We start from the raw sequence: 27,345 nt of genomic DNA on the forward strand, positions 1-27,345 counted from the left end.
TTTGAGATGCGGCGACCAGAACTGGACACAATACTCCAGGTGTGGCCTTACCATCGATTTGTACAATGGCATTATAATACTAGCCGTTTTGTTCTCAATACCCTTCCTAATGATCCCAAGCATAGAATTGGCCTTCTTCACTGCCGCCACACATTGGGTCGACACTTTCATCGACCTGTCCACCACCACCCCAAGATCCCTCTCCTGATCTGTCACAGACAGCTCAGAACCCATCAGCCTATATCTAAAGTTTGGATTTTTTGCCCCCATGTGCATGACTTTCCCTCCCCCATTATGACCTCCCTCCATCCAGTTCCACCTTCCCCCCGCCCCGAAAAGCCGCTCTGCCGGCCAGCAGCAAGACTTACCACCAGCTGAACTACAGAGTCACCTTCCCAGTGCTAAGGCCCAGCACCAACACTCCCTCCTCGTCCAGTGGCGTAAACATACTTCATGGCACTTTTCCGACACCTAGCACTTGTGTTGGGCTCCATAGTAATGGGCTCTAAGTCCCAGTGAGGTCAGTGGAACCTACTCCCAGATAAGCAGGTATAGGATTAAAGCCTTAGGCTGGACAGACCTGTGCTCAGATTCCCACTCAGGCAAGAAACTCACCAAGTGACTCTGAGCCAGTCACTATCTCTCAATCTAATCTACTTCACAGGGTTGATGCAAAAATGAGCATGGTGGGGGGAAAACTCTGCATGCCACCCTGAGGTCCTTGCAAGAAGGGGAAGATAGGAGTTAAATAAAACATAAAGTGCAAATACAGAGAAGCCTACACAGCTGAGGGGTGAGCATGCTTGTAGACCACCCATATTAGTTCCACAAGTACAAATCTAAGCAAGAAAGACTAACTATTCAAGCACAAATAATTGTCAGTGCTGAAAACAGAAAACACCATATATGCTTGGATCCAGAGTTTCCATAGTATTATTCAGCAGCAAGCACCATTAGAACTTGGTCTTTGCTAAGCTGAACCACTGTTATCAAAGTATAAACCGGAAAATCACGCACGAAGAACTAATGGCCAGAGTTTGCTCACTCATACACGAAATGAATGTACCCCAGTAATTTATTACATTATTATCTTGTCCTTTCTCCAAGAAGTTGAGCATAGTGGATATGCTTCTTCTCTCTTCCCACTTTCATCCTCACAACAACCAGGTGTCAAAGGTTTGGGGGAAAGAGCATGAATAGCCCAAGGTCACTCAACAGACCTTCATAGTTGAGTGGTGATTTGAGTCTTCCCAGTGCCGTCCTGACACTCTGACATCCTTACAGGTACTGTCCTTTCAGATATGGATCATATCTAAGGATTTTCTGTTAACTTATAGGTGGTAACAATTGAAACAATTGAATCCAAATCATAACACACTTACTAGATATTCCGTGGCTTATTATAGAATGATTGCCATTTGGAAGGTACTTGTATGTTACTGTGGACTACTGGTCGAATCTGTAAAAGCAGTAAGAGAGAGATAACATGGTGCCAGGAGTATGCAAGATTTCATCCTTAAAACTGACAGTGTACGTAAATAGATTACACCAGTGAGTCTCAAACTATGGGTTGTGCTCCACAAGTGGGTAGCGACCTGATTTTTGGTGGGTCGCGTGTCAGCCCTACCTGGAAGCCACAAGAAATCCTGGGCATAATATAGCCAACTAAAGCTGCTACCCAGTTATTTTAGCTTATTTAAAGATTCAGACTCATGAACATTTTGATTTTGAGCTAAAGCATTCCCCTTCCCCTTTGTGAACAAGGAGAGTAAATATGCTGCCTCTGTTCCTGGTTTGGAACACAGGGTTTGTCATTTCATTTTTTAAAAAAACACCTGATCCTGACTTGAAATTAAACCTACCACTGGAATATTCACAAACTGTGGTTAGAACAAATCACGACTTTCCCTGTTCATAAACAGCAACAAATTCTGATTTGATTCAATCCAGGGCTGGATGAATCCGCAAACTTCCTCAAATATGGGAGGAGGAGATGGATGGAGCTCACCAGGTTCATGCTAATAATGCTGAACACAATTTATTCACAGCTCTGTACTACATCTGAACCTGTAAAGATTGCAGATATGCCTATACCTATACAGATAAGAAGAACAAAAGAAGTTTAAGTAGATGTATAGATAAGGTGTTTTTACCACATTCTAATGGCAAAAGGAATACAGTACAACTATTACTGTATTTATATACTTTTTTAACCAGAAAAAGGGAAAGCCCTTTACAGAACAAAATAAATGGCAAAATATGGCATAAAATAGAATACCATAAACTCTTAGTTATGTCTACATTGAACTAACATTTAAAATAATGTAGTTTTCAACCATTTAATGGTTTGTACAGTAAGTGATGTGCTAATAAAAAAGTAAGCAATTGCTTCCTCCTGACAACAACCAAAATGATACAGATTACTCACCACCTCATCCCTTTTCCTTGCTTGAGGTTTCCTGGCCCCTATCGTAAAGTAACTGAAGGAAAACACAAAATTACAATTAATATTTTAATTCAACAGTTTATGAATTCAGATAAACGACCATGTCACACCCGCAGTTCAACATCATATTGTAGCTGAATTATCTTAGTTCATCCAAACCATCTCCAATACAGAAGCTGCATCATCAAATATAGACATCAGCCTGTAAAAGATGCACTTTTTGAAGAATGGAGTATAGTTAGGCAGGTAAATATACCTACATGAAATTTTTGGCAAGTAATCCAGCTCAAATTCTCACTTGGCCTGATCTCCGGGTCAATCAGAGGGCAGAGCCTTTCAATTCTGAACAGTTTTGTTTCTCAAGCTGTAGGCAGGCACCAGGCAGGCAGGGCAGAGATCATTTCTAGGCAACTGGGAAATTCCAGCCAAAGTTAACCTTTTAATCTCCTTCCTTCTGCTGCAGCCTGGTTCTGCTTGGCAAATGCTTGCAAAGCAGGTCTGCTTTTTGAAACACCAGGATGGGACCCTCCTGCCCAGGCTACAATTCAGTGCACCATAACTTCAGAATAACACCCATGGAAAGCAGTTGGTCTACTTCTGAGTAAAAAAGGGCTGCAAATATATGCAGCTGCATCTCTCTTCTGTGAATTGAATTGCACACTCTCAGTTATGTGTTATGTGTTGTATGTTGTATGTAGAGCTTCTGGCTTAACACACCAGACACCTTAAAGGTGGATTTGATTCATGGATCTCCTGCAGTGGTTCCCAACCTTTTTCACTTGCATATCCTTTGGCAGCCCATTTCCATAAATTGTACCCTTCATATTAGCAAAATGTTTGTAATTAGTAAGACAAGCCCTCATCTCCTCCATATGAAAGCCCAGACTTCATGTATTCATCACATATTTTCTCTTTTCATCTGCTTGAAGAACAGAAGACTCTGCCTTTGCACTGTTTTGCACCAGATGTGTGCTGAGAAATTCTAGGTGATTGATCACTTTCCATATATGTTTCAGCTTTTTTACTGTGCTGGTTTTCAATCACTGGTTCATACATGAATTGATGACCAAAAACTAGCTGTTGGTGAGGCTTTCACAGCCAACTAGCTACCTCCCTTCCTGCCTTGCTGGTCCTTGCAAGGCATTCTGGAGCACAACCTGCCTTTTTCTGCCATTATTCCATTCTTTTTCAAGTACCCCTAAAGGTCCTGATGAGTGTCCCTGGGAATACATGGTTGGGAACCACTGGTATGTTGTTTACAGTGCACTTACTCTGATAGTGTTTACAAAAAGGTGGTGAACACCGGAATTTAAAAAAAGAATAAAAATGTATCTTATGATCTTTTACTGTGTTTTTAATAAATTAGAGACTACAGTTCTTAGGTAACGATTAGTGGTAGGTTATTTTTCAGGATCTGGCCTCGGGTAAAATCAGACAAAACTATAGTCAGACACCCCCCCCCTAAGTTTAACCCCCAACTTATCCGAGGATCATAGAAAATTCCATGATTGTTGGCTCAAAACTTGCCCTCGGCTTATCTGTGGGGTCGACTTATGGGCAGGTATCTGTGGTAAGTCCACAAGTTGCCAGACAGGCCCCACAGTAATTGAATTGTAATATAAAATTAAGTATTAATCTATTAAGTTCCAACATAGCTTTTTCCACAGAAATACCTAAATACCAACAAAATGACATGGTATAGTCATTATATAAGGACCTTACCAGATTGGTAAACAATATGTGCTGCAGATCTATCTATCAGATTAATTTAATTTTTTTTTTTAGTGGGCCAGTTCAGAACTTACATCGAGCTAAGATTTATCTTAACTCTGGTTTGCTAAAGAAGTCAGCATTGGTGCTGCAGACAATCACCAAGTTTTGCCTTGTCCTGTTTCATCCTGATTTGTCTTGGCTCCACCTCCACCACCAATCCTCTCAGAAAGTTCCCAGAGGAAATCCCAAGTGCTACCATTCTTCCCAGCTGGTGGCAAAGCACCACCTCATCAGCTATGCTTAGTCAGGAGAAGAAAGAGGATGTTATAAGCCAATCACTAGCTTCATCAGAGCTAGCCAATTACTAGCTTTCCACCTGCTCTTAGCACAGCCAAGTGGAAAGTACAAAGCATAGTTCTACTCTTCTTCCTTTGCCCAGATAAGTAAACTGTTTTTTGCCCATTCCCTGCAATGAATACATTGAAAGCACTCTGATGTTAAAGTTAAAAGGAAAACTTTCTGGAGTTTTTAAACAACTTTATTTACAACTTTACCATACTCATAGCTTTTGATTTATTTTTTTTTATTTTTTATTTTTATTTTTGAAAGAGTGAGACTAGGGACAAGATGCCTTTAATTCCTTCATGTTTGATTGTGTTTGTCTGGCAAAAGGGATGGCTAACTGGTTAAACTACATGTATTTCACTGTTAGGGGGAGTTGTGTGAGCAAAGCTGTTGCTGGGAAGAAAAAGAAGACAGGAACTGTTTATTTGTTTGTCACATTTTTATACTGCCTTTCCGCTCAAGGAGTTCAAGGTTATGTACATAGTTCCTCTCCTCCTTTTGTCATCACAACAACCCTGTGAGGTAGGTGAGACTGAGAGATAGTGACTGAGCAACTTCCAGCCTATAGTATCTCCATTTCATGCCTGATCTAAGCTGATGTCTCTGTAGACACTAGACTGATGTCTAGGCTGATGTTTCTGTAAACACTAGCACTGTAAGGATGAAGCTGCTGAAACAAGTTAGATTTAAGCCAAGATTCTTGGTTCAAACGTAACACAGAGCTATAGTGAACAGAAACTCCGGTTAACAAACCAAGTAAAAACCATGGGTTCAGACTGTGGTTCTATTATGGTTTGTTTATTCAAAATAAGCCACGGTTCGTTGAAGAACCCAACTCAGACAAACAATCATAGTTATCAAAGATCAACTATGGCTCTGCCTGACATCTGAATCAACCCAACATTTTTCAACCCTTCAGCTTTCTAAGAAGAATGAGCTCACAGTTTCCAGAGCTTATGTAACATTTACAACTCTGGATCCCAATAGGTGGTCCACAAGATCCCAAGAAATGATCCGCAAAGTCTCAGGAAAAAAAATCACCCTTGATCACTTCCAGTGTCTTGCCAAGCAAGTACTCCCTCACGGACCACTGTCCATGACTGTCCACAGTCTGCACTGAAGTGCCAGCTGCAGACATTCAAATCTCCGCCCTCCCTGGTGGTCTGTGGAGGAGTGCTCACTTGAGAGATGCTTCCCCATGCACCACCAAAGAGGGTGGAGATTGACCACAGCTGGCATTGCATGTGGTCTGCGACTATTCCAATTTTTGCCTCACAGGTCCATGGGCTTCTAAATGTTCGGAACCACTGATTTAGAACCTATTTGTAAGCCAGGAAGCCACAGTAGAACTTCTACAACTTTCCATATTAACTTCAAATTTAATGAATTCTGTAGAGGGCTGGAAAATGGTTTTGCTATTATATCTTCTGCTTCCCCAAGGGAATAATAAATAAATGAATAATAATAATCCTGGGGTGGCTACACCAACAATTACCTCTATAAATATTTGCAGAGAAGTGCACCATCGGTCATTCTGATGCACAAACTGAAACCATGGATTGATTAAAACACCAATAAAACTGAAGTTTATTTATATACTACTGTCTCAGTCCAAAAAAGGCTGTGAAACTAGATGAATATGCCAATCAGTGCTCCAACTCAAGATTCTGATATAAAAATAACAAGCTATAACGTAGAACACAAATTGCAAATTGTAACCAAACTGTAAATTTCAAATGAGTTGTAATGAACATGAGGAACAAAGAGGTTGGTCACGTGGATGTATAAGTATGCAAACAGCAGTCGTTCACCCTTTATATGGACAAAAATGAACTCAAACAAAAATCTGATCAAATTTGCATTTGACACAGGAAAAGAAACGGAAAAATGTTTTACAGCCCAATCCTATACCTACTGGCCAACATCCTAGCACCTGTTCCACTGGAGTTGATTGCCATAAAGCAGTCAGCGCTGTCATAAAAGGCACTCCGGCAGCACACACACCAGTGCACTGCTGGAGACACTAAAAGCAAGGCCAGCATCTTCCCGCCCGTGATGTCAGCTCTCCCACTGCCTGCTGGGACAGGTAATTCAGCAGGAGGGGTATGGGAAGGCCTAACAGGGCAGGGGGAGGCAAAACTGAGCACAGAGGGGGCCTAACAGGGGCATGAGAGGGGATTGATCCGGCAGCGATGGTACACGCCAGGTCCCAACTCCTCAGCCTCCCTGTTTCCTTTCTCTGCTCTGACTTGTGCTAACCAAATCACTAGTGCAGGTCCAAAGAGACCCACTGCAGGTTGGGAGGCTTACAGAGGTGTAAGAGAATTAAAAACCTCTTTCACCTTTCAAGCCTCCTGTCCCCCCCCCCCCCACTGGATACTGCACACCCATTTTTGGTACAACTGCACCAGCAGAGGGACAAAGAATAGGATTAGGCTCTTGGGGCCCAATCCTATCCAATGTTCCAGTCCCAATGCAGCCACAATGCAACCCCAAGGAATAAATCTTGAGGAGGCCTCTGTGACTGCCCCCCCACCGTGGGATGCAACACCCCCCCCCCCACTGGCATGGCTTCATCAGTGCTGGAAATTTGGACAGGACTGGGCCCTTATACCGGTGGTATATCAGTATCTGTGAGGGATCCATTCTCAGAACCCCACAGATAACAAAATCTGCAGTCTTGGCACCATTAAACCCTTCAAAGGCTACCAGAGCTGTGCTCTGGTAGCTTCTGGAGGGTTTTCTGAAACCCACAGAGGCCGCACATGTCCGCCCATGGGCCCTGCATACTTCAGAATGGCCCTGGAGCGTGAAAAAAGTTACTTCCAGCACTCCAGGGCCATTCTGAAGCCTGCAAAGGCCACGGGTGGACATGTGCAGCCTCTGTGGGCTTCAGAAAACCCTCTGGAGGTGATGAGAGTACAGCTCCATTCGCCTTCAGAGGGTTCAGGTTGGGCCAAGTCTGACACAACTTGGGTCTGGGGGAAACCCACACTGAGCCAGATCTGCAGATGGAAAATCCATGGATAAATAGACTAAACCTGTATTGCTGATCACTGGTAAAGTAATATGAAAAATGGTGGTGGGCATGCAGAGCCGCCAGCTATTTGTGCCTGCAGCTCCAACACACCCAACAACACTATGTCATTTACAGCACCGCACAGGCATTTACAAATGTGGCTCATGAGATCCGCCTTCAAAAATATCCAACAGGTTGGGATATTTATATGAACAGAAGTAACTAAGTGTTCTATTGCTATAGTATTCTTCAAAATGACCATGAACCACAGCAATGATGTTCTAGGAAGACATAATTAATGTACATTCAAAATTAGGTCAGCTTTCATCTGAATAGTTTACAGCTTCTTGCCTGTAAAGATTTGGCACTCTTTTGGAGTACATAATTTATCTTTCTTTAGTAGTAACAAAAATCTGGCAAGCACTTTGTTTCTCTAAACCAGGGATGCCCAAACCCCTTGCAGCCCTCGAGGACTCTCAATGCGGCCCTCAGGGAGCCCCCAGTCTCCAATGAGCCACTGGCCCTCTGGAAAATTGTTGGAGCCCACACTGGCCCCACGCAACTGCTTTCAGCGTGAGGGTGACTGACTTCTCGCGTGAGCTGTGGGATGAGGACTCCCTCCACTGCTTGCTGTTTCACATCTGTGATGCAGTAGCGGCAGCAAAGGAAAGGCCAGCCTTGCTTTGTACAAGGCCTTTTATAGGTCTTAAGCTATTGCAAGACCTTCATTCATTCATATAAGTTCATCTTTAATATATTCATTTATGTAAACTTATGTAAATTTATTCAAATTTGAAATGTAAATTAATTCTTCCCCCCCCCCGGCCCCCGACACAGTGCCAGAGAGATGATGTGGCCCTCCTGCCAAAAACTTTGGACACCCCTGCTCTAAACAAAAACAGGTGTTTACTTGCCATGATTCCTATGCCTAACTTCTGTTACTGACAATAACAGTTTGGGATATATCTTCATATTAAAAAACAAGTCTTTTTCTTATGACATTTTTAAAGCAATTGCCACTTTAACCAAAGTGAGACCTGGAGTGACAGGAAATACTTCAGGTTGGTCCTGGTTTAACAGAAAGCATTCAGAACAAAAAATTTCAATAAACAATACGTCCATACTATTTATTTACCCCATTAATCATAACAATGTTAAATACCTAACTTCAAGTCTGAATCAAAGGCAGGTCACTTAAAGATTATTCCCAGTGTACACAAACATTGTATTGTTCCGATTTTTATAACTAATCTCTTCTATAGCAGTTTAACCATAAAAAGTGCTTTGCAAAATTTATCCTGATTATCACAACCATGGGTATTATTCCTATTTTTCATATGAAATAAAACTGAGAGATTATGACTTGCTCAGAGTCATCAAGTAACTTGACAACTAAGAGCTGAGACTGACTCATATTTTATATTTCAGACCATTATAAAAATGGCAAAATACAAATAGGATTATAAATACAAGTAGGATTATCAATTCTGAACAGTTTACACTTCTGTAAACAGCTGGATTTCCCTGCAATACAAAATCACCATTTTGGGTTTATTGCAGGGTGAACCCGCCATTTATGGATGTACGCATAAGTCACAGTGGATGTCATCACATATGTATTTTGCCATTTCAACTTAGGCACTTTTTGTATTTGACTTTAAAAAGTACAAAATGCAAGGTTCTAAGCAGAAATTTAACCCTTGGTCAAGTTTGCATCCTCTGACTATGTCCACTATAATTATAGCAGTTTTATACCATCCCCATTTCCTGGAGATTTTTTTATCTAACTTTCAACAGCTCAATCCTGAGCTTCCTGGCACCCAATGGAGCAGTGGCACCACTCTACCCAACGGGCACTGGGAAGCAGCCAAAGGTTTCCTCAGGGAAGCCCCAAGCCCTGCAATTGGGCTTCTCAAGTCTGCACCAGCTATTTAGTATTCGGCAGAGCAGTGACTGCCACCCAATGACACATAAGAAGGCAGTGTCCATTGTACTGCACCTTCCACTGATGAAAGTATGAAAAGAAGTATGTGGTCCTTTAGAAAACTACAGTTAGACTATCTCTAACCTTAACGGTTAACACCAGCATTTTGAATAAAGCCCCAAAACTCACGGGTAACCTGTGCAGTATTATTATTTCCAGCAAGAACAAAGAATGGAAGCACAGCACTGTAATCCACTTCTGATTTCCAAATACTTTTAACATAGAGCCCCCAATCTGCTATTTTTATGTATTCCACACTCTATTACTAAGTGGAAAGAAGGTTCAGCACAAATTCTGCAAGAACAGCTATGCTGGTGCCACAAGACAAAAAGTGCTTCTTAGGTTACCATAGGAGCTAAGGCAGGCAGCACCTACTTCATTAGATGCAAATGCCAACTGTCAGGGAGCCAGTGTTGCCAACCAGCTCATTGTATCTCACTGGGTGTCAAGGGAGTTTCCTAGTGAACAGAAACACACTAAGGTCTGACAGCAGATTTTAACAGCTTGTTAGAAGCCTGGATGGCTGGAACTGATGCTGGAAAGCCATATTCCGACCTTCCATAAACAATGGAGAAGTTACACTGCAAATAAAAAAAAGGAGTTTTCTATCTCCTGGAATATTGGTAGGCAGTGGCTGGTGATGGATGTACGTGTCGGGCCTCTAGTCAACAAGTGGTTTTACCAGTGGGCCACAAAACAGAGCAACAACAGTCAGGATTGTGTAATGGTTTGGGAGGTGGACTTAGCCCTGAAAGTTCGAGGTTCAAATCCCTGTTCAACCATGAAGCTTCCTGGGTGACCACGGGCCAGTAATATCTCTCAGCCTCACCTACCTCACAGGGTTGTTGTAAGGGCAAAAGTAGGAGATGACAGACGGACAGACAGACGCCATGTTTAGCCCTCACTTCCCCACAACATGAGAAACATAAGGGAATAAGAAAAGAGATCCTCCTCCTATTGGCCACACATTATCCTAACTCTCTTCTTGGATAATTCCGCAGATGGAGAGAGACAAAGGGTACAATCCTAACCCCTTATGTCAGTGCTTTTCAGCACTGACATAAGGGCAGCGCAGCTCTGAGGTAAGGGAACAAACATTCCCTTCCTTTGAGGAGGCCTCTATGAGTGACACCCAACTGCAGGATGCAGCACACGTCCCACTGGCACCGCTATGCCAGTGCTGGAAAGCACTGACGTGAGGTGTTAGGATTGCGCCCAAAGAGACACATAATAAGGAAGAGGGATCTTATTTGCTCATCTCTTTGTCAAATCTTATCCTTCCAACTGGACAACAAAAGAGGGGAAAACAGAAGGCCGTATGCAACTGCCAAGAAAAGCAGAATGGGGATAGAGAGAACATGTGGCAACTAGGGTGGGAAGGGCAGAAAGCCCTGAAGATTACCCTTAATGGAGTTACAAAAGGGAAAAAGTAAGGCCCATACTACGTGTGTCAATAAATGTGTGTTTGATTCTCTTTTTTTCTTTAACAAATATCATGGGGGGGGGGGTTTGTAATGGAAATGGCCCAAAACTATGGCAGGGGGGCAGTGGAGCTACAGCACTTAGCTCCCACCACAGTTATAATCACAATTATGCTCCCCACCCCACACACTATTCATAGAAGGCAAAAAGTTTTTATTGAAAGCCAATTTTTGTTTTCAATAAATAGCATGTGGTCATGATTGCAACCACGGCTATAAAGCCAACCCCCCCCCCCCACACACACACCCCATTTCAGGGCATTTCACACGACCTCCCCTTCCCTCAGTGATATTTGTCTAAACATTTTGAAAAGGGAGGCCAAACACACACATTTATCAGCATGTATTGTTTGGCCCTAAAACAAAACTTAGATTCTAGTAAAAGATAAAGTTGCTTGTTCAGTATTAGAATCTTAGACCATCCTGCCTATTTGGGGTCTGTCCACACAGCGGTTTGGTGAGGCTCAGATGCACTAATTCAATGAATCCAATCCCTGCAAGGCGCACGGAAGACCAGCTCATGTCATTAGGTGTTTCTGCTACATAAGGAGAGTTACACAGTCAATGTAGTTGACAAGGTCACATGACACAAAGATGTAGCAAATCTCTTGCAACATGGAACCTTCAACTTCCTGTAACTTTTTCCCAGTTTTGCACATAAGTGTCAAGCCTGATAACACAGAATGCTGCTGCGACCTTCGAATCTTACTCATTGCAAATAAATGATCAATCATTAAGGAATCAATTAAGTTCCAAGAAGAAGCAGCAGCTGGAGTTTTTTTGCATGTTTGATACCCCAGGATAGAGTTGTGTCACCCACATTCCTCTTGACCGTATGTGTTCAGTGTCTTCATACTTACTTGAGTTTCTTAAATCTCTCCCTCCCGGCCACCACATATCTGCCTCCCTGCTGCAAGTCGGCCAGGTCCATCACGGAATGCCCTTGTCGGGGGGTGTACACGTTCCTCACGCCAAAGGGTGTCGGGACACCCTCGTTCAGCTGTATCATGAAGGCTTCGAAGTTGGGCACATAGCGATGGTTGATGACAAACTTCCTTCCCAGGTAATAGGCGTCACCATTACGGTACACCCAAATTGTCCGAGCCGGGGTAGAGTCTGTCAGGCTGTAGACAGGACGAAGCGGTGGCGCTGCCACCATGATGAGGATGAGGATGAGCCTGCCACTTGAGATCGAGGGCTGGGAAGTGGGGACAGGGCAGGAAATCAAACAGCACAGCACATGCAAGGTCCAAACAGAACAGGACACCCCAAAACGACCCTCCCATCCACACCCCCACAAAGGGGCCTGGAAGAGGCTTCAGAGATTGCCAGAGCTGCTGCCTAAGTGGGGCAACTCCTTCAGTCCCCTACTTCATAGTGGCACCAGCTCAGGCGCCCCCACCCCCAGCCCCAGCCCCAAGCCTTGCAAGGTAAAAGCTCTGCCTCCCCCCCCCCCAAGCTGGGCTGAACGCCACGTGAAGGACGATTGTGACTCGGTGGCTACACAGCAGACCAAATTGCTCCCGCGGGAGCGAGTGTGACACAGTCTCCCTGGAAACCTGTGAGGCGAGGATGGAGCTGGAGCTGGAGCCGGGCGGGCGACCAGCCAAGGACTCATTCATTGCCCGGGATTCCCAACTCCAAGGGCGGGAGCTGCAGTGCAGGCTCCTTCTTCCCAAGGACGCAGCCTTTGGGGCGCCGCCCGCGGAACGCCCTGCCACGCGAAGGCAGGGCAAGGGCTGCGCGCGGCACGTGCCCGAGTCCGGGGCTTCCACCTCCGTTCACTCCGCCTTCCCCTCTACGCTGTTGCTTTCATACTACAAAATATGGTCCCCACGCCCTCTCCGCCCGCTCTCCTGCTTCCCATCTTCTGCATAGGGTCGCTCCTTCTCCTACACCACGCACAGAACTGGCGCCTCCTCCTCGCTTCGTGTTGTGCTCATTGCTATGCCTCCCATGCAAAGCAAACACGCCTGGGGGGAAAAAGCCTCCAGCACTCGTCTCTCGTGGCCAGGAGTCTCGTGTGTGCCACGCTCAGGGACCCTTGGGAGGAGAGGCTGCAGGCATCACTAGCAAGGACACAAATGCTGGTCATATTTGGGGAGGAATCACCCCCTAGCGCAGCAATTTTCAGCCTTCGTCAGCTCATGGCACACTGACAAGGCACCAAAATGGTCAAGGCACGCACACCATCGGTGTTTTGACAGTTGGCAAGGCACACTGCGCTGACAGCAGGAGCTCACATCCTCCAGTAGCCCTGCTAACCAATGATCCTCCTCCAAGCTCCTGTGGCACGCCAGCAGACCTCCCGTGGCACACCAGTGTGCCACAGCACAGTGGTTGAAAATGGCTGCCCAAGATCCTTGGTCTGGGGTCTTTGGCCTTTGGTGACTTTCTGAATGAAAGAAATCAGAGAGCATCAGCTCAACTGATAAACTCTCTTGTGTTGAAAAATGCCACAATTTATCATTTTCAGTTGTAGTTGTGAGAATAGTTGGTGTAAAGTAGTCTCAACTATAAAAGGCAATAAAGCTATCTTTTCCCCAGGGAAGAGTGTTAAAGTTTAGGCAGTAACAGTGCAAGCTCAGGCTTGCGTACTCAGAAGCAAGTCCCATTGTATTCAATGGGGCTTACTCCCAGGTCTTACTCTTCAGATCCCTCCCATCTGCAAGAGGGATCTGAAGGCCTTAGGGATGGACCTCAACAAGTGGGAAACCCTGGCCTCTGAGCGGCCCGCTTGGAGGCAGGCTGTGCAGCATGGCCTTTCCCAGTTTGAAGAGACACTTTGCCAACAGTCTGAGGCTAAGAGGCAAAGAAGGAAGGCCCATAGCCAGGGAGACAGACCAGGGACAGACTGCACTTGCTTCCGGTGTGGAAGGGATTGTCACTCCCGGACTGGCCTTTTCAGCCACACTAGACGCTGTGCCAGAACCACCTCTCAGAGCGCGATACCATAGTCTTTCGAGACTGAAGGTTGCCAATACAATATACTCCCAGGAAAGTGTGTATAGGACTGCATCTGCAGTCTTTATATTTTTATTATTACACATGTACCCCACTCCTCCTCCCATTGTACAGACTTCCCCAAACAGTCTTTCTTTCATCCAAGCACTTATGGAGCTAAACCCATTTATATTCTTTAAATTAATTCATTTTTTCTTACCAGACCAAAGCTATCAACAATCAAGAAGATTTTTCATTAAAAAATGGCCCAAAATCAATTTCCCCACAGCTGTATAATACTGGTGTGGAAAGGGGAATATTGGGAGTGGGAAGGGGAATCAACAAACAGATGTACCAAATGTTTGGGGGGGGGGGAGAGACACTGGCAGTCAGTCAGTTTGTGGATGTGCCCCCCTGACTCTTGAAAGCTCACCATCTCTGTACCAAGAAGTGTATGATAAAGTAGATGAAAGTCCACAACATAAAGTATGCAACATACACAACTGGAAGGGTAAAATATCCTTTTATGAAAGCATTTTTCATAATGTGAAAGCAATTTAGATGCGCAAAGGAAAATACAGTCACAGCTTCAAATATAAGCAGAAAATGAAAGATTTGCAATAGCCTGCTTGTAGCACCAGCCAGTCATCGCTTCTCTGCTGGTAGTCACATGCACAATTCCGACATTCCTTCCATACCAGTGATTTTCAGCCTTTTTCATCTCACAGCACACTGACAATGGACTAAAATTGCTAACGCACACCATCCTTTTTTGACAACTGACAAGGCAAACCACACTGCCAGCAGTGGGGGCTCACTTCCCCCAATGGCCAGACTAATAAATGACCTTTCCCCAAACTCCCCTTGCACACTTGCAGACCATTTGTGGCGCACTAATGTGCCATGGCACACTAGTTAAAATTGCTGGACTAGGCATTGTGTGTTTTAGGGATACGGCAACCTGATAACACCCCCTTTAACCCAGGGCCAGCCTTAGGAGCAGTAGAGTCCAAAAGAAAACATTTTTTGCAGAGCCCCAGGTTCACAGCCAAGCACAAAAAATTATACATAACATATTTGTCTTTTAAACTTTTTTTCAGAGAAATAAATTTTATGCTATTCTGTAATTAACATATTGTGTAATTCAAGTACAGTAAAAAGATTAAAATACAAACAGTATAAACAAACACTACTGACTTTTTAAGAATTCAGAAGAAAATTAAAATCACTGCTGTTCTCTATAAAATCTTGAAGGTGGTGTTAGGTGTCCATTGCAATGTGTTGTACATATTTGACAAGACTACAGTGGATTACCCTGGCACAAGCCCCCTTAGGCACAGGAACCAATTGGGAGCAATTGGTCCAATTGGCTTAAAGCTGGCCTTGCTTTCTTCCTTTTTCTGTTGTGATCTGTTGAATCTGGGCCTGAGTCAGTCTTAGCCCTATCCTTGCTAATGATCGTCTTGCTAACAATGGTCCACATGTGCAGTAATTTTGCTGTTATACTCATTCTCATTATTAAGGACATTGCCTCAAACAACCCAGTCCTAACCAGACTGCCTGTCCAGCGGTACAGTGGAATCAAAACAGCAGCCACTATATCTTGCAGGGCAAGAGAGGCAGCCAGAGGACTGCTTGGGGTAAGGTACACTGGTTTCCTTCCCCCATGTCGGGCTCCAGCAGCCCATATGGGTCTACTCAGATGCGCATCAGCAACTGAGCAATCACCATGTAGGGCTTTGAGGTGTGGGAAGGGGATAGGATTCGACAGTAGCTTCTGCTATCCCCACCCGTCTCCTGGGTCTGAACCACCCTCCCCCACCCAGTTTCGCGCCTCACCAACTTCTCACCCCTCCCCCTGTCCTAGTATACCTGCCTGCCACTCAGAAGGGAACTTGCCACTGCTGGCTCCCAACAGTCATCCAACCAGTGTGGAAGCCCTGCACCCACCAGCACTGGCCTCCCCGCTGGCATCTCCCTCTTCCTGTGATAGCCATCTCCCAGGCAGCACACAGTAGACCAATGCTGGCCCAGGAGAGGAAAGGACTGAAACACAGTGGCAATGAGTTCCATACATAGAATCAGGCTGTAAATCCCCTGTCTGATAAATTGTTTATGACAACGTATTTTTTTTATTTCTTCCAGTATAATGCAACACAAAGTGATTGCATGCACTGCATTTTTTTTTTTTTGCTATTATGAGCAATACACTATTTTGCTATTATGAGCAATACACTACTATTTTAAAATACGCCACTGCATTTTGAAAGATTATCCACTAGGAAATATAAATACCCTTGTGTTGGTGGGATGGATGGATATGGAAGTTTGAATGTACATATGGGTTCTACTTTCTCCAAAAGTTTCTACAGGTAGATGTGCATGATTGCTTTTTTATAAAGAATCCATTGTCCCCAAGTGCATGCACGTGCGCGCGCGCACACACACACACACACGCACACACGCACGCATTCATTTAGCAGAATAGTAGTGTTATTTTACATTGTTCACAAAATCTTGTGTTTGAACAGTGCTATGGGAAAACATGTATAATTCGTTGAATATATGCATAAAGATTAATGTATTCAGTTTTAAATAACTGTGAGTGAAATTTTGCAAAAGTCTTTTTCTGAGAAGACTTTTACTTGCTCACATGTGACAGAGCCCGTGGAAAGCCCCAGAGACGCATCCTACTTATACCTCCGTCAGGGGCAATTGTAAGCCTTACATGAGTAAATACATCCAATTTTTGTATGGCAGTGGCATCAAAAAAATGTCTCTTGTGGGGTTTAAGCTGGAGGGGAGAAAAGAAGATGATAAACTTTATTACTGAGTAGCAACAAGAAAGTCTGCTGAAGTATTAGATACAGACACGACTTGGTCATTACAATGCTAACACTATGAAAAATTTTGGATGTTGTGTGACTTTTTAAAAAATGAAATTTATAGCATGCTTTTTCTGACAACACTTAACATTATGAATATGTTAAAATGAAAAGGATGCATTAGTGTCCAATTGATCCTGATGTTCTAAGCTTACCTTTCTTGAATGCAGCAAGGTGTTCCATTTTGGACTCAGTTTTAGGGACCATTTCTGTGCTATGCAGTTCATTTCTTCTTGTACACTCAGAGTACAGCCCTCAAGTTTAAAAGTATCTGGAAAGTTTCCTAATAGTAGAAAAAAATAATTGTGATAGAACAATAGTCTTCTTCCAAAAAAATTAAAGCTGTAATTTTATGCAAACTTCCTTGGGAGTAAGCTTGGCTGAATTCAGTGACATTCACTTCCAAGTAAACTTGAATAGGATTAGGTTTTATGGGCTATAAAATAACCTGTGAAAGTTTCAGAGCTGAAACATAGGGTAATGAATTTTACCCAGGACAGAGCTGCTTTTAAAACTTTTCATCAGGCAGTAACTGTGTGACAAGAGGAGGGGAAAGGGAGTAGGAAAACATTTAAACACAAACATTTTAGTTTTAATAACATATCCCAAATTTATTTGTTTTAATGATCCTTAATTAACATTTTGGACATTAATAGACTATTATCTCACATATTTCTCCAGGCTAAAGAAGTTTAACAGAAGAGCAGTAAAACTGACAAGAAATACTCGCCTTTAAAGTGACTAGTATCTATTTCTATGTGTGTTATTACACCTGAATGCCCCAGTCGAAAGACTGCCCATTCACTTCCTGGGATAAGGAGGGTTCCATTTTCATCAACCTGGAATTAAAATGAAGAAACAGCTCTGGTGGTGGATTTCCCCCATTTTTTCCAAGATAGACCTGAGGCACGATTCACTTGCAACAGACAAATGGAAAATTGTGTGTTTTTATTTCGTTAGTTAAAAAATTTATATCTCACCTTTCCCTTGCCAAGGCAAATGCCTTGCCAAGGCAGCTTACACATTTCCATAAAAAATAACAATAAAGTTTACAATAAATAATACAATTAATAAGAACAGTTGGAGGTTGGCAGTTCAGACCAGGTATAAAAATGGGGGCGGGAGAGAAGCTCCTATAAGAGAAAAGCAGCAAGCAGACATCATATATAGAAGCACAGGAGACAACCACCAACTCATCACCCAAATGCTTGATGAAACAAAAATGTTTTAAGCTCTCTCAGTAGCAGACCTCCCCAGCCCCGCGCATGGAGGCAAAGGTCTGTGGTGGCACACACATACCCCCCCACAGGATGCCACCACCACCACCCCCGCACAAATCTGTCTCTCCCCCACACACACACTTACCTGGAGCGCACAGAACCTCGTGTGACTCCAGGACACGTCGAGGAAGCCTCCTGAAGTTTCCCTGACACTTTAAACCAGGGGTGTCAAACATAAGGCCCAGGGGCCGGATGCGGCCCGCAGAAGCTTTTTATGCAACACTCAGGCTCTCAGCTGCTGAGCAGTACTGAGATGTTACAGCTGAAAGGGCAGCCCACATGAAAATTGGGCTCTCCCATATCTTGAAATATGATCAAGATTTGTGTGTTTTCTCTTCTGTCATTTGCAGCTAATGAGTTCCTATGTGAGAAAAAAAGTTTATTTCTGGTTATGACCTGTTTAATGACATCACTTCTTGCCTAATGACATCACTTCGAGCCCTCAGCAGGCATCATGAATGCTATGTGGCCCTCATATGAAATGAGTTTCACACCCCTGCTTTAAACTGTGCTTCCAGCAAACCCGAAGCTTTGGGAGCCTCAGGGAGACTCCTGCATGGTGCTAAAGTCACACAAAGCTCTGCACCCGGGCCATTTGCCCCATTCATTCAGTGGCAGGTTCGCCACTGAGCCCTCGCTGAAATGCCATGAGAGGCAGGTTATGAAATGCCATGTTAAGATGAGGCAGGTCTTAACTCTCCTGGAAGGGAGTTCCATAATTGTGACACCACTATAGAAAAGGCTTGCCTTGCACCACCATTCCCCTAACCTGAGAAAGGGGATGCACTTGCAGGAGAGCCACTTTCATTGTAAAATCAAGCAATTGATATCCATAGTAGATGTCTGATTTGTGGTGGAAAACACATGGCAGCATCCCTGCCTGCATTACAAAATGCATGTTTTTCCATTAAGTATAATCTTTTAATTTTAAAACAAAATAAGATATGAACTATCCATTACTTGTATAATTACTTGTATAATTCATACAAGTAAGAATTATAACTCACTTGCAAAATTGGTGGTCTTTGCAAATTTCTTCCTGTCTCCCAGCCGTCTTTCATGGACTTTGCTCTCCCCGTTCCTATCCAAACAAGAAGTTATATTTAAGGAAATCTACAATATTAACAATAAACTACCTATGATTGTTAGCTATTCCGCAGGGGTTTAAGAGGAAAAAATTCTTTTCCCTCAGTTTTCTCTTAAAGTTAGTGGAGACATCAACTTATAAAAATCAGCTAATTATTCATGTTTTGATTAGTTGATTATTAAATTGGTTCAGTCTGCATAAGTTTGCATATGAATAACACAATACTTTTAAAAAAAAAAATAGGCATACTTTATTTTTAGGTGAGGTATGCATATGTCACAGCAAGCAACAACTGAAAGAGGCATTCCTTCCTGCGTAAACATGTTCCCCAGTTAATTAGGGGCATCTTTTTAGCGAATGATCTAAATGTTTTCAATCACCTAATCTAATTCTAATCAGCTAAATGCTGCAGCCCAAGAAGTTAGCGTACATAATCAATAATAATGTTTATCCATATGGCAGATAGGCCTTAAGCTTCATTTAGCAAGATCTAACAAAACATTTCTTTGTCTAGATATGAACTTGGTGTCCATTGAAGTGAATAGCTTTTGTGCTTCTGGGATTGTGCCTATGAATAACAAAGTTTTCTCAGTGAACCAGTAATTTGATTTCACTGAATCATCATGCCCTACATGCTGCATTAAATAAAACCAAACTAATAAGGCCAGGTATTATTCTTACCTAAAATATTTTGGGGATGTCCTAACTGGGCATCACTATAGCCAACACAGATACCTCCATTCACCATTGCTGCCAAATCACTCAAGTGGTTCAGGTCAGAAAGTGGCCAGTCTCTCAGCAAAGTACCATATACTTTTAAACGTGCAAGCCCACCATCTGTATTTAAAAAAAACAAAGCATTTTTATTTTTAAAATAAAATAAAGTTCTGAGTACACTAGGGATAAAAAGATGGCCATTAGACCCGTTAATACGTATAAACATACTTCTATATAGGTATTATGTGTGGGGAAGAGCAACAAAACTTTACAGCCAGATATATAATTGTCTATCTTATGCTTCTGATGAATGGTAGTAACAGCTAACAGATAGGATTGAACAGAAGTAGATATATCTAGTAATACTTTGGTGTATACAGGTCCAACCTTGTTATACATGGATTTTTTTATACATGGATTTGACAACACTTGGATTTGGCCACTGCAAATGAGAAGGAATGTGCTGATCCCTGGAGAAGGGGAAAAATGCACTCCTTAAAATCGCAGTTTAAAAAACTGCTTTTCTTACTGTTGTAGAGCAGGGGTGTCCAAAGTTTTTAGCAGCAAGGCCACATCATCTCTCTGACACTGTGTCAGGGGCCAGAGAAAAAAGAATTAATTTACATTTAAAATTTGAATAAATTTACTTAAGTTTACATAAATGAATATATTAAAGATGAACGTATATGAATGAATGCAGGTCTTGCTATAGCTCAAGGCCTATAAGAGGCCTTGCACAAAGCAAGACTGGCCTTTTGTTTGCTGTCGCTACTGCATCACAGATGTGAAACAGCAAGCAGTGGAGGGAACCCTCATCCCACAGCTCAGCTCAGCTCAGGTGAGAGGTCAAACAGTCGCCCTCACACTGAGAGCAGTTGCATCAGGCCAGTGTGGGCTCCAGCAAGTCTCTGGAGGGCCAGAGGCTCATTGGAGACTGGGGGTCCCTAAGAGCCGCATTGGGAGACCTCGAGGGCCGCAAGTGGCCCCAGGGTGATAAGAACGGCCCTTTAAATTAAAGGGAAACAATTGTTTAACAATAGCCTCATTAATGGGAGAGGGGGCAGCTGGCTGACAATCCATCAATCATTCTCTAGGCTTCCCTCCAAGGCACTCCCTTCCCCCTCAGCATGTGAAAGAAAGATAATCACTTTGCATTGGTGAAGGGAGGGGTCACTAGCTCAGAGTAAAGCCTTTCTGAGTGCCTGGAGAGAGACTAATTGATGACCTGTCTGCCTAATGAATCTATTTACATCAGGAAGGTCAGAAGGGCTGTTTTAAAATCACCTAGCAAAGGGTCATTGTTTTTTTAAATGGATTTGCTTTAATGCAATTTAAGGGGAGTAATAAAACCTGTATATTAATTGTATAGTTCTTACCTGGGTATATGTTGAGCCTCAGGTGAGTCCATCTTTGCTTTAAAGTAACAGAAAAATAGTTGTGGACACTATCAAGCCTTCCTGATTTTAACTCTGACATAGGAACCAGGGAAGTCCATTCATCTGATCGTATCTGAAAACAAAGACTGGTTAGTTGCTTGTGGTCAAAACAGTAATACTTTTGTTTAGATCAGGGCCAGTCCATCCATGAGGCTGATTGAAGGGGTTGTTTAAGGCAGTAGACTGGCGCAAGATGCTTGCCTCCTTCTCCTTCTGCTCCTTGTATTCAGAAAGGAAGCAAAGAATGGCATGGAAGAGGAAATGTATCGGAGACAAGAATGGTGAGCTAGAGCATCTCTTGTCTGAATCCAGGAAGCAGAAGGAGATGGAACAGTGGAGGTAGCACCTGGCTCAACCCTGGGTAAGGAAGGTCAGTGTTGGCCTAGGTCTTGAACCAGCCCTGGTTTATATTTCTGTTTAATACAAAGTTAATATATCATGATATATCAAATATCATATAATCCAATACAATTTTAGCCATGTAATGTATTCCACTGGGGTTTGTCTTGTTTATTGTTTTAATGTTTTATTATGGTTTTAATTCTGTACTATTGTTCTGTACTATTCTGAAAGCCGACTTGATTGCCTTTAACAGGAGAAAGGCAGGATACAGATTATTCAAGCAAACAAAACAAACAGGGTATTCTTATAAATTTTAGACTGTATTCCAATACTGGTTGGGTTCTGTTCGAGTTGTAAATGGAAGAAGCTTTGTTTGCACAAGAGGAAGGAATGATTTTTGCCAGTCTCTCCTTTCCTCTGCAGCTCCCTACACTCACAGCCAAATCTATTCCTGGGGGTTCAGAGCCCTCAGAAGCAGATTTTCAGAGAGGTTCAGGATACTGCAGAAGGAAGCAGAGATAAGTGAAAATTACTCCCCTCTCCTTACACAAACAGAGCTTCCTCCACAAACAGAAGAGCTAAGGATACAAGCCATTAGCTTTTTATGCTGGCATTATAGTTGCAAAATGTGTGTCTTTACCTGCATGTTTCAAAGGGAATTTAATAAAGTTTTTATTTATGCAGCATTTTTAAAAAGATTCCAAAAATGTTTTGAGAAGCAATGCGCCCGAGAGCCAAAATAATGTGGTCTTAAATATTTAACTTGGTCATTTTACTGTGAAAAATTCAGAGCAACTCATTGTTTTGTGTGTGCTTTACTTATCCAGAGGTCACAGTACCTCCTTGATAGCCCTAAACTCTTCATCTGAAGCTGTGGTTCCTATTCTGTTCCCTCTTGGTGGCAGTGATGGTAACTTCTCTGCAAAGACAGTACATCCAACAGAATTTTATTATTTATTTAGGAGATTTTTATCCCCCCTTCTGCTTCCAAAGAGGCCTCCAATTGTGGTTTACATAAAATGTCTACAAATACGATAACATGAAATCGTAAGCTCTTTTTACTTCTTTGCCTCCTCATCACTATAAGGTGGAACAGTCTAAATTCCAAAGAGACAGCAATAGGTAGAAGCAGCGGTGATGAAATGTAGCAGATGTTTCCCAAACTGTGGGTCAGGACCAACCAGTGGGGGATGTTTCTTACTTATGTACACCTCACATGAGGTCAACGTCAATTGGATTGTTCTTCCACCTTCTGTCAGTCTTGATAGGATACCTTTTTAAATGCCCTTCTTTTTGTGAAAGTTCTTAAGATCTTCTTTTCTTAATTACCTGGTTTCAAGCAAGCAGCTTGGATTGATATCCTAGGAGCACAGTTTCCAGCAAAATAAGATGTGTCTGCCTCAAACCCATAGATAACACCGGGCACTCCCAACTGAATAATGCACCAGTCATAACCTAAAACACAAAGGTATGCTTCCTTATTTTTAAAGCAACACATTACTAGTTAATAGGGATTCTAGAAATGAATGACCTTGACATTAGTAGTATGAATGTGGTAAGGGCCAAGTTAATTGCTGAACACAAAAAGAATCCAAACAGTGGCAGACCTGCCATTAAATCAAAAGGGCAAATGTCCCAGGCACGGAACCTCGCACGCCTCTAGGACTGCGTGGAAGCCTCACTGAGGCTCCTGACATGGTTGGAAACTATGTTTCCGGTTTGCCAAAAGCACCGTTTATAGCATTGGGGAAGCTCCAGGAAGCTTCCCCAGTGCATCCTGGAGTTGCGCAAGGCTCCATGTGCTCCAGGTAAGTGGGGGGCAGACTTGTGCACAGGGGGGCAAAGGCATCTCATGGGGGGCACCATCGCAGACCTTTGCCCTCGGGAGGTCCGCCACTGAATCCAAATCCAATTCAGATCAACTAAAGACGTGAGCAACTGACCAGAGATGCATGCATCTTTCCTTTCTTTTCTTTTTTTAATTATGGAACTGAAAATCAAAATGGAATCAAGAGGTACTGTGGAAAATCATCAATCGACAATATATATCCTAATTTATTGATTTGCATATAAGATTTATTTATTGCCTTTGCCAAATACAAAACATGTTGTCAAAACCTGGTCAAGATGACACGACAAACATGAGTCGTATCAGCTTGTGTCATGGTGGCTAACAAATATACAGAAGAATCTAACAACTTGCTACTCATCTGCAACCCCTACCCATTTTGAGAATACTTAAATGCAAGCAGCATGTGGTGGATGGCACCCAGGTAGTAAAATGCACCATTGCAGATGGCTTGAGAAAGTTGGCAATTGGTCGTCAGCTCTGCTAAATTAAAGATTACAAACCATTAATTGTGGTTGTTGTTTTCCTAAACAAGGATTCAGGTATTTGGAAGAAACAATGAGATGAAATGACAAATTACTGATGGAAACCCTGAAAGCTGTCATTGCATTTCTCAACCCATAAGACAACCAATATCTACAGTTGAAGAAGAGCCTGAAAAGTTTGCTGTCCCCTATTTTTCTTTTGGAAACTCTGCCTCCAATCACAGAATTCCCAATAAATGCCCATCAATCTTTTCATTGCTTATCATTCCTCTAGATATGCTGTGTTATTTTGAGATCCTGTTCGCTATTTAACTATTCAAAACATTATTTTACCTGGAATCCTCTTCCTTCTGGTCTCCCATCCATCCCTCCACTTCCCATAGTCTGTGAATAGGTCTTCATGAAACACTGGTCTTTGTTTCTAAACAAAAATAGATCAAGATAAAAACCTGTCTTGTATTATAATGGATTGGTTCAAAATGTGCCCTTCCACCAACAGAAACCTAAAAGTGCTTCAATTTGGCTGGATCATCTCCACTCTGTCCTCTCAAGCAGTTGCATTAAAATGGAAAATTTAATCAGACCAATTCTCTATAAAGCTTTATGTGATGATACAGTTTTTGCCTGACATCAGTAGAAACAATATTGTAAAAGCCATGTCACTGCAAATTGTCTTATAAAATGGATTTTGCAAAAGTCTGTTATTAATCAGTATGGTTATGACTACGGGTATCTTGATAAACTTGAATGGGCCTGTTTCTATGGCTTTGACATAGCTACCCAGGGACTGCTCAAACAGAGCTAAATGTTTTTTTTAATGATTTCACCCTTTGGAATGCAACAACCACCATCAGAGAGAGTTAGGAGCAGTTGCAAGTTGAATTTGGAGTGTGTGTGTGCCAGAGAGCTGAAAATGTTTAGCTGAGACAGGCTAGAACTGAAGCATTCTTGGATGCAGTCACTTTTGGCAGCACCTAACAGGATCAACGGTTACGTTGCCTGCAAACAAATACAGTATTGCAAAGACTCCACAAGTTTCCAGTGCTCATCGTTATCCAAAGGAAACTAAATTCTCTCGCACTGTCCCTGGACTTCTTACAACTCGGTGACAAGCTAGAGCACCCAGCACAGTATTAAACATATATTCAGCAGTAATGGCTAGAAGTACCCTGGATGGTTTTTGGCCATTGGTCAGTACCACCACCGATTCATAATGCAAAGGAAGGCCATACAAACGTTTGCCTACCTTTAGGAGATTTTCTGCAGGAGCAAAGAAGTCATCTGATGCAAATAAAATCTTCATAAAATAAAAGAGTGTACATTGAAGTTAAAACAGCTATTTACAAAAGAGTGTACATTGAAGTTAAAACAGCTATTTACAAATCACTATTTATTTTATTATGTGATTTGGGAAGCAGCCCCCCCTTCAGCTCCCTATCACAACATTCCCTCTTCCTCTAATGTATACTGTTTTGCATGCACAAGTCCCATACCATGAACCTCCCCTGTTCCTCAACAGCTCTCTTGCACCAGGAGAGCGATGTGTATGATCGGAAGGCTGCACTTGTGTAAGGAACCAAATGGATCAGCTTCAAAGAGAGTATATAAATAGGGCAATATTATTTTCTAGACTTCTTAGAGCCCAATCCTATCCAGCTTTCCAGCACTGATGCAGCCACACTGCAGCCTCAAGATAAGGGAACCAGCATTTCCTTGAGGAGGCCTCTGTGACTGCCCCCCACCACCACAGGATGCAGCACATGCTCCATTGGCACAACTGCATGAGTGCTGGAAAGTTGTACAGGACTGGACCCTCAGTTTATATTTCTTTTTCATGAAATGAATGTTTCATACTAGTCATTCCTTGTTTATGTGTTGCTCCACCACTAAAAAAAAAAAAAAATTCCCCCTGGATTTATAGTAAGCCTGAGGGCAAACCTACCGTAAAATTATTATTTTGAAAATCTGTTCCACTTGGCTTAGAAATTAATCAATAAATATAGCCATTAATAAATAATGTAGTGGTGTGTTTGTTACTATTAAAATACTGTCAAGTAAACAGGCCTTGGTATCATTTCACCTGCTTTGTTTGTCTTAAGTGTGGATATTGAACTTTACAAATATGATCATTAGCCATCATCAAGTTATTGGTTTGCTCATCTGAATCTATTTGTAAGTGGCCCTACATGGTCCAATATTAGGGTGACCAGATACAAAGGGGGACAGAGTGCCTATGCCTTTAACCATCGTATGGAAGAGGGAATTGGCAGGTGCAGCTTTTTAAACTCTTCCATGTTGAGTTGCATCTGCCAAAATTCTCTCTTCTATACAATGGTTAAAATATACACTATCCCACTTTGGTAACCCTATCCATTATTGGTACTCAAACCAATGTCATATGCACCAATGTAGCTGAAATGTTGCCATGCTGGCCTCTGAATACTTAAGAACAGATAACTACTATCAAAACCTGGGGCATCATTATTTTCCAGACATTAGGGCCTGCACACAAAGGTTGATCCTATAGTGATCAACACAGCCCTGTTTTCTTCTCATCCATCTTCATTGTGGCCAGAGGCAGTCCAGTAAATGGAAGGCCTGTGTGTGCCTCCCTTAGCTCCATCCAGCCCCCCCCCCATGTTACTCATGCCCCAGAGTAAAAAAGTACAAAAAAACACACGTTAGTGAGTGCAAACAATATTTTCATCATATTACTAACTGTTTTTTTAAATGCATGGAGGTTCAATTTTAATCATTTCATAAAGTAATTACTATGCAAAACTTGAAGAGTATCACCTGTTTTTCTAAATCTCACTTGTTTTGTGAACTGCATTGAATTTACCTTCCCCCCTATAGTTTCACATGCCAAGTCATTCAGATGAACGAAGTCAGGTAAAACTTCTTTCCCTTCTTTGCGTTGAGCAGTCATTGTTTTTCAAAAGATAAAGCTAAAATAAAAGGATATTATTCTTCTAAAAAACGTGTCCTTATCACACACACTTGTATATCTTAACAGTAAGTCTGTCACTCAATTAAAGAAATTCAGTTCTCTTAATTAACTATATGGGTTTTACAGCACAAGTCTACAGTATATATATAAGCATATAGGTTTTACATATAGTAAATAGGTTTACTCAGAAGTCTCAATGTATTCAATGGGGTATCAGATAACTGTATAAAGGCTTGCCATCTTAATTTATTAAGGGCCCAATCCTATCCAATTTTCAAGTGGTGGTGCACCTGTGCTAATAGAGCATGCACTGCATCCTGTGGTGGGTGGCAATCACAGAGGCCTCCTCATGGTATGGGAACATTTGTTCCCTTACCTCAGGG

General features: G+C 42.5%; 2 protein-coding genes across 2 annotated transcripts in view; both read right to left on the bottom strand.

The window, feature by feature from the left end:
• The window catches only part of DCDC2C (doublecortin domain containing 2C), a 34,201-nt gene extending 22,054 nt beyond the window's left edge, over window positions 1-12,147 (bottom strand). The window contains exons 1-3 of the mRNA XM_066622685.1: window positions 11,849-12,147; window positions 2,429-2,480; window positions 1,383-1,459 (exon numbers count right to left, since the gene is read on the bottom strand). Of these exons, the coding sequence (XP_066478782.1) occupies window positions 1,383-1,459; window positions 2,429-2,480; window positions 11,849-12,147 (428 nt within the window). The remainder of the gene's footprint in view (window positions 1-1,382; window positions 1,460-2,428; window positions 2,481-11,848) is intronic.
• A 4,425-nt stretch (window positions 12,148-16,572) lies between these two features.
• ALLC (allantoicase) lies at window positions 16,573-26,941 on the bottom strand. The gene is made up of 11 exons (XM_066640301.1): window positions 26,855-26,941; window positions 25,259-25,309; window positions 24,346-24,433; window positions 23,008-23,133; window positions 22,518-22,597; window positions 21,277-21,409; window positions 19,865-20,020; window positions 19,104-19,177; window positions 17,547-17,655; window positions 16,972-17,099; window positions 16,573-16,725 (listed from the first exon to the last, which is right to left on the bottom strand). Exons 1-11 carry the CDS (start codon window positions 26,939-26,941, stop codon window positions 16,573-16,575), a joined length of 1,185 nt encoding a protein of 394 aa, XP_066496398.1.
• Between the last annotated feature and the right edge of the window lie 404 nt (window positions 26,942-27,345).

The sequence above is a fragment of the Tiliqua scincoides genome, chromosome 1 (assembly GCF_035046505.1).
Source record: "Tiliqua scincoides isolate rTilSci1 chromosome 1, rTilSci1.hap2, whole genome shotgun sequence".
Classification (NCBI taxonomy): domain Eukaryota; kingdom Metazoa; phylum Chordata; class Lepidosauria; order Squamata; family Scincidae; genus Tiliqua; species Tiliqua scincoides.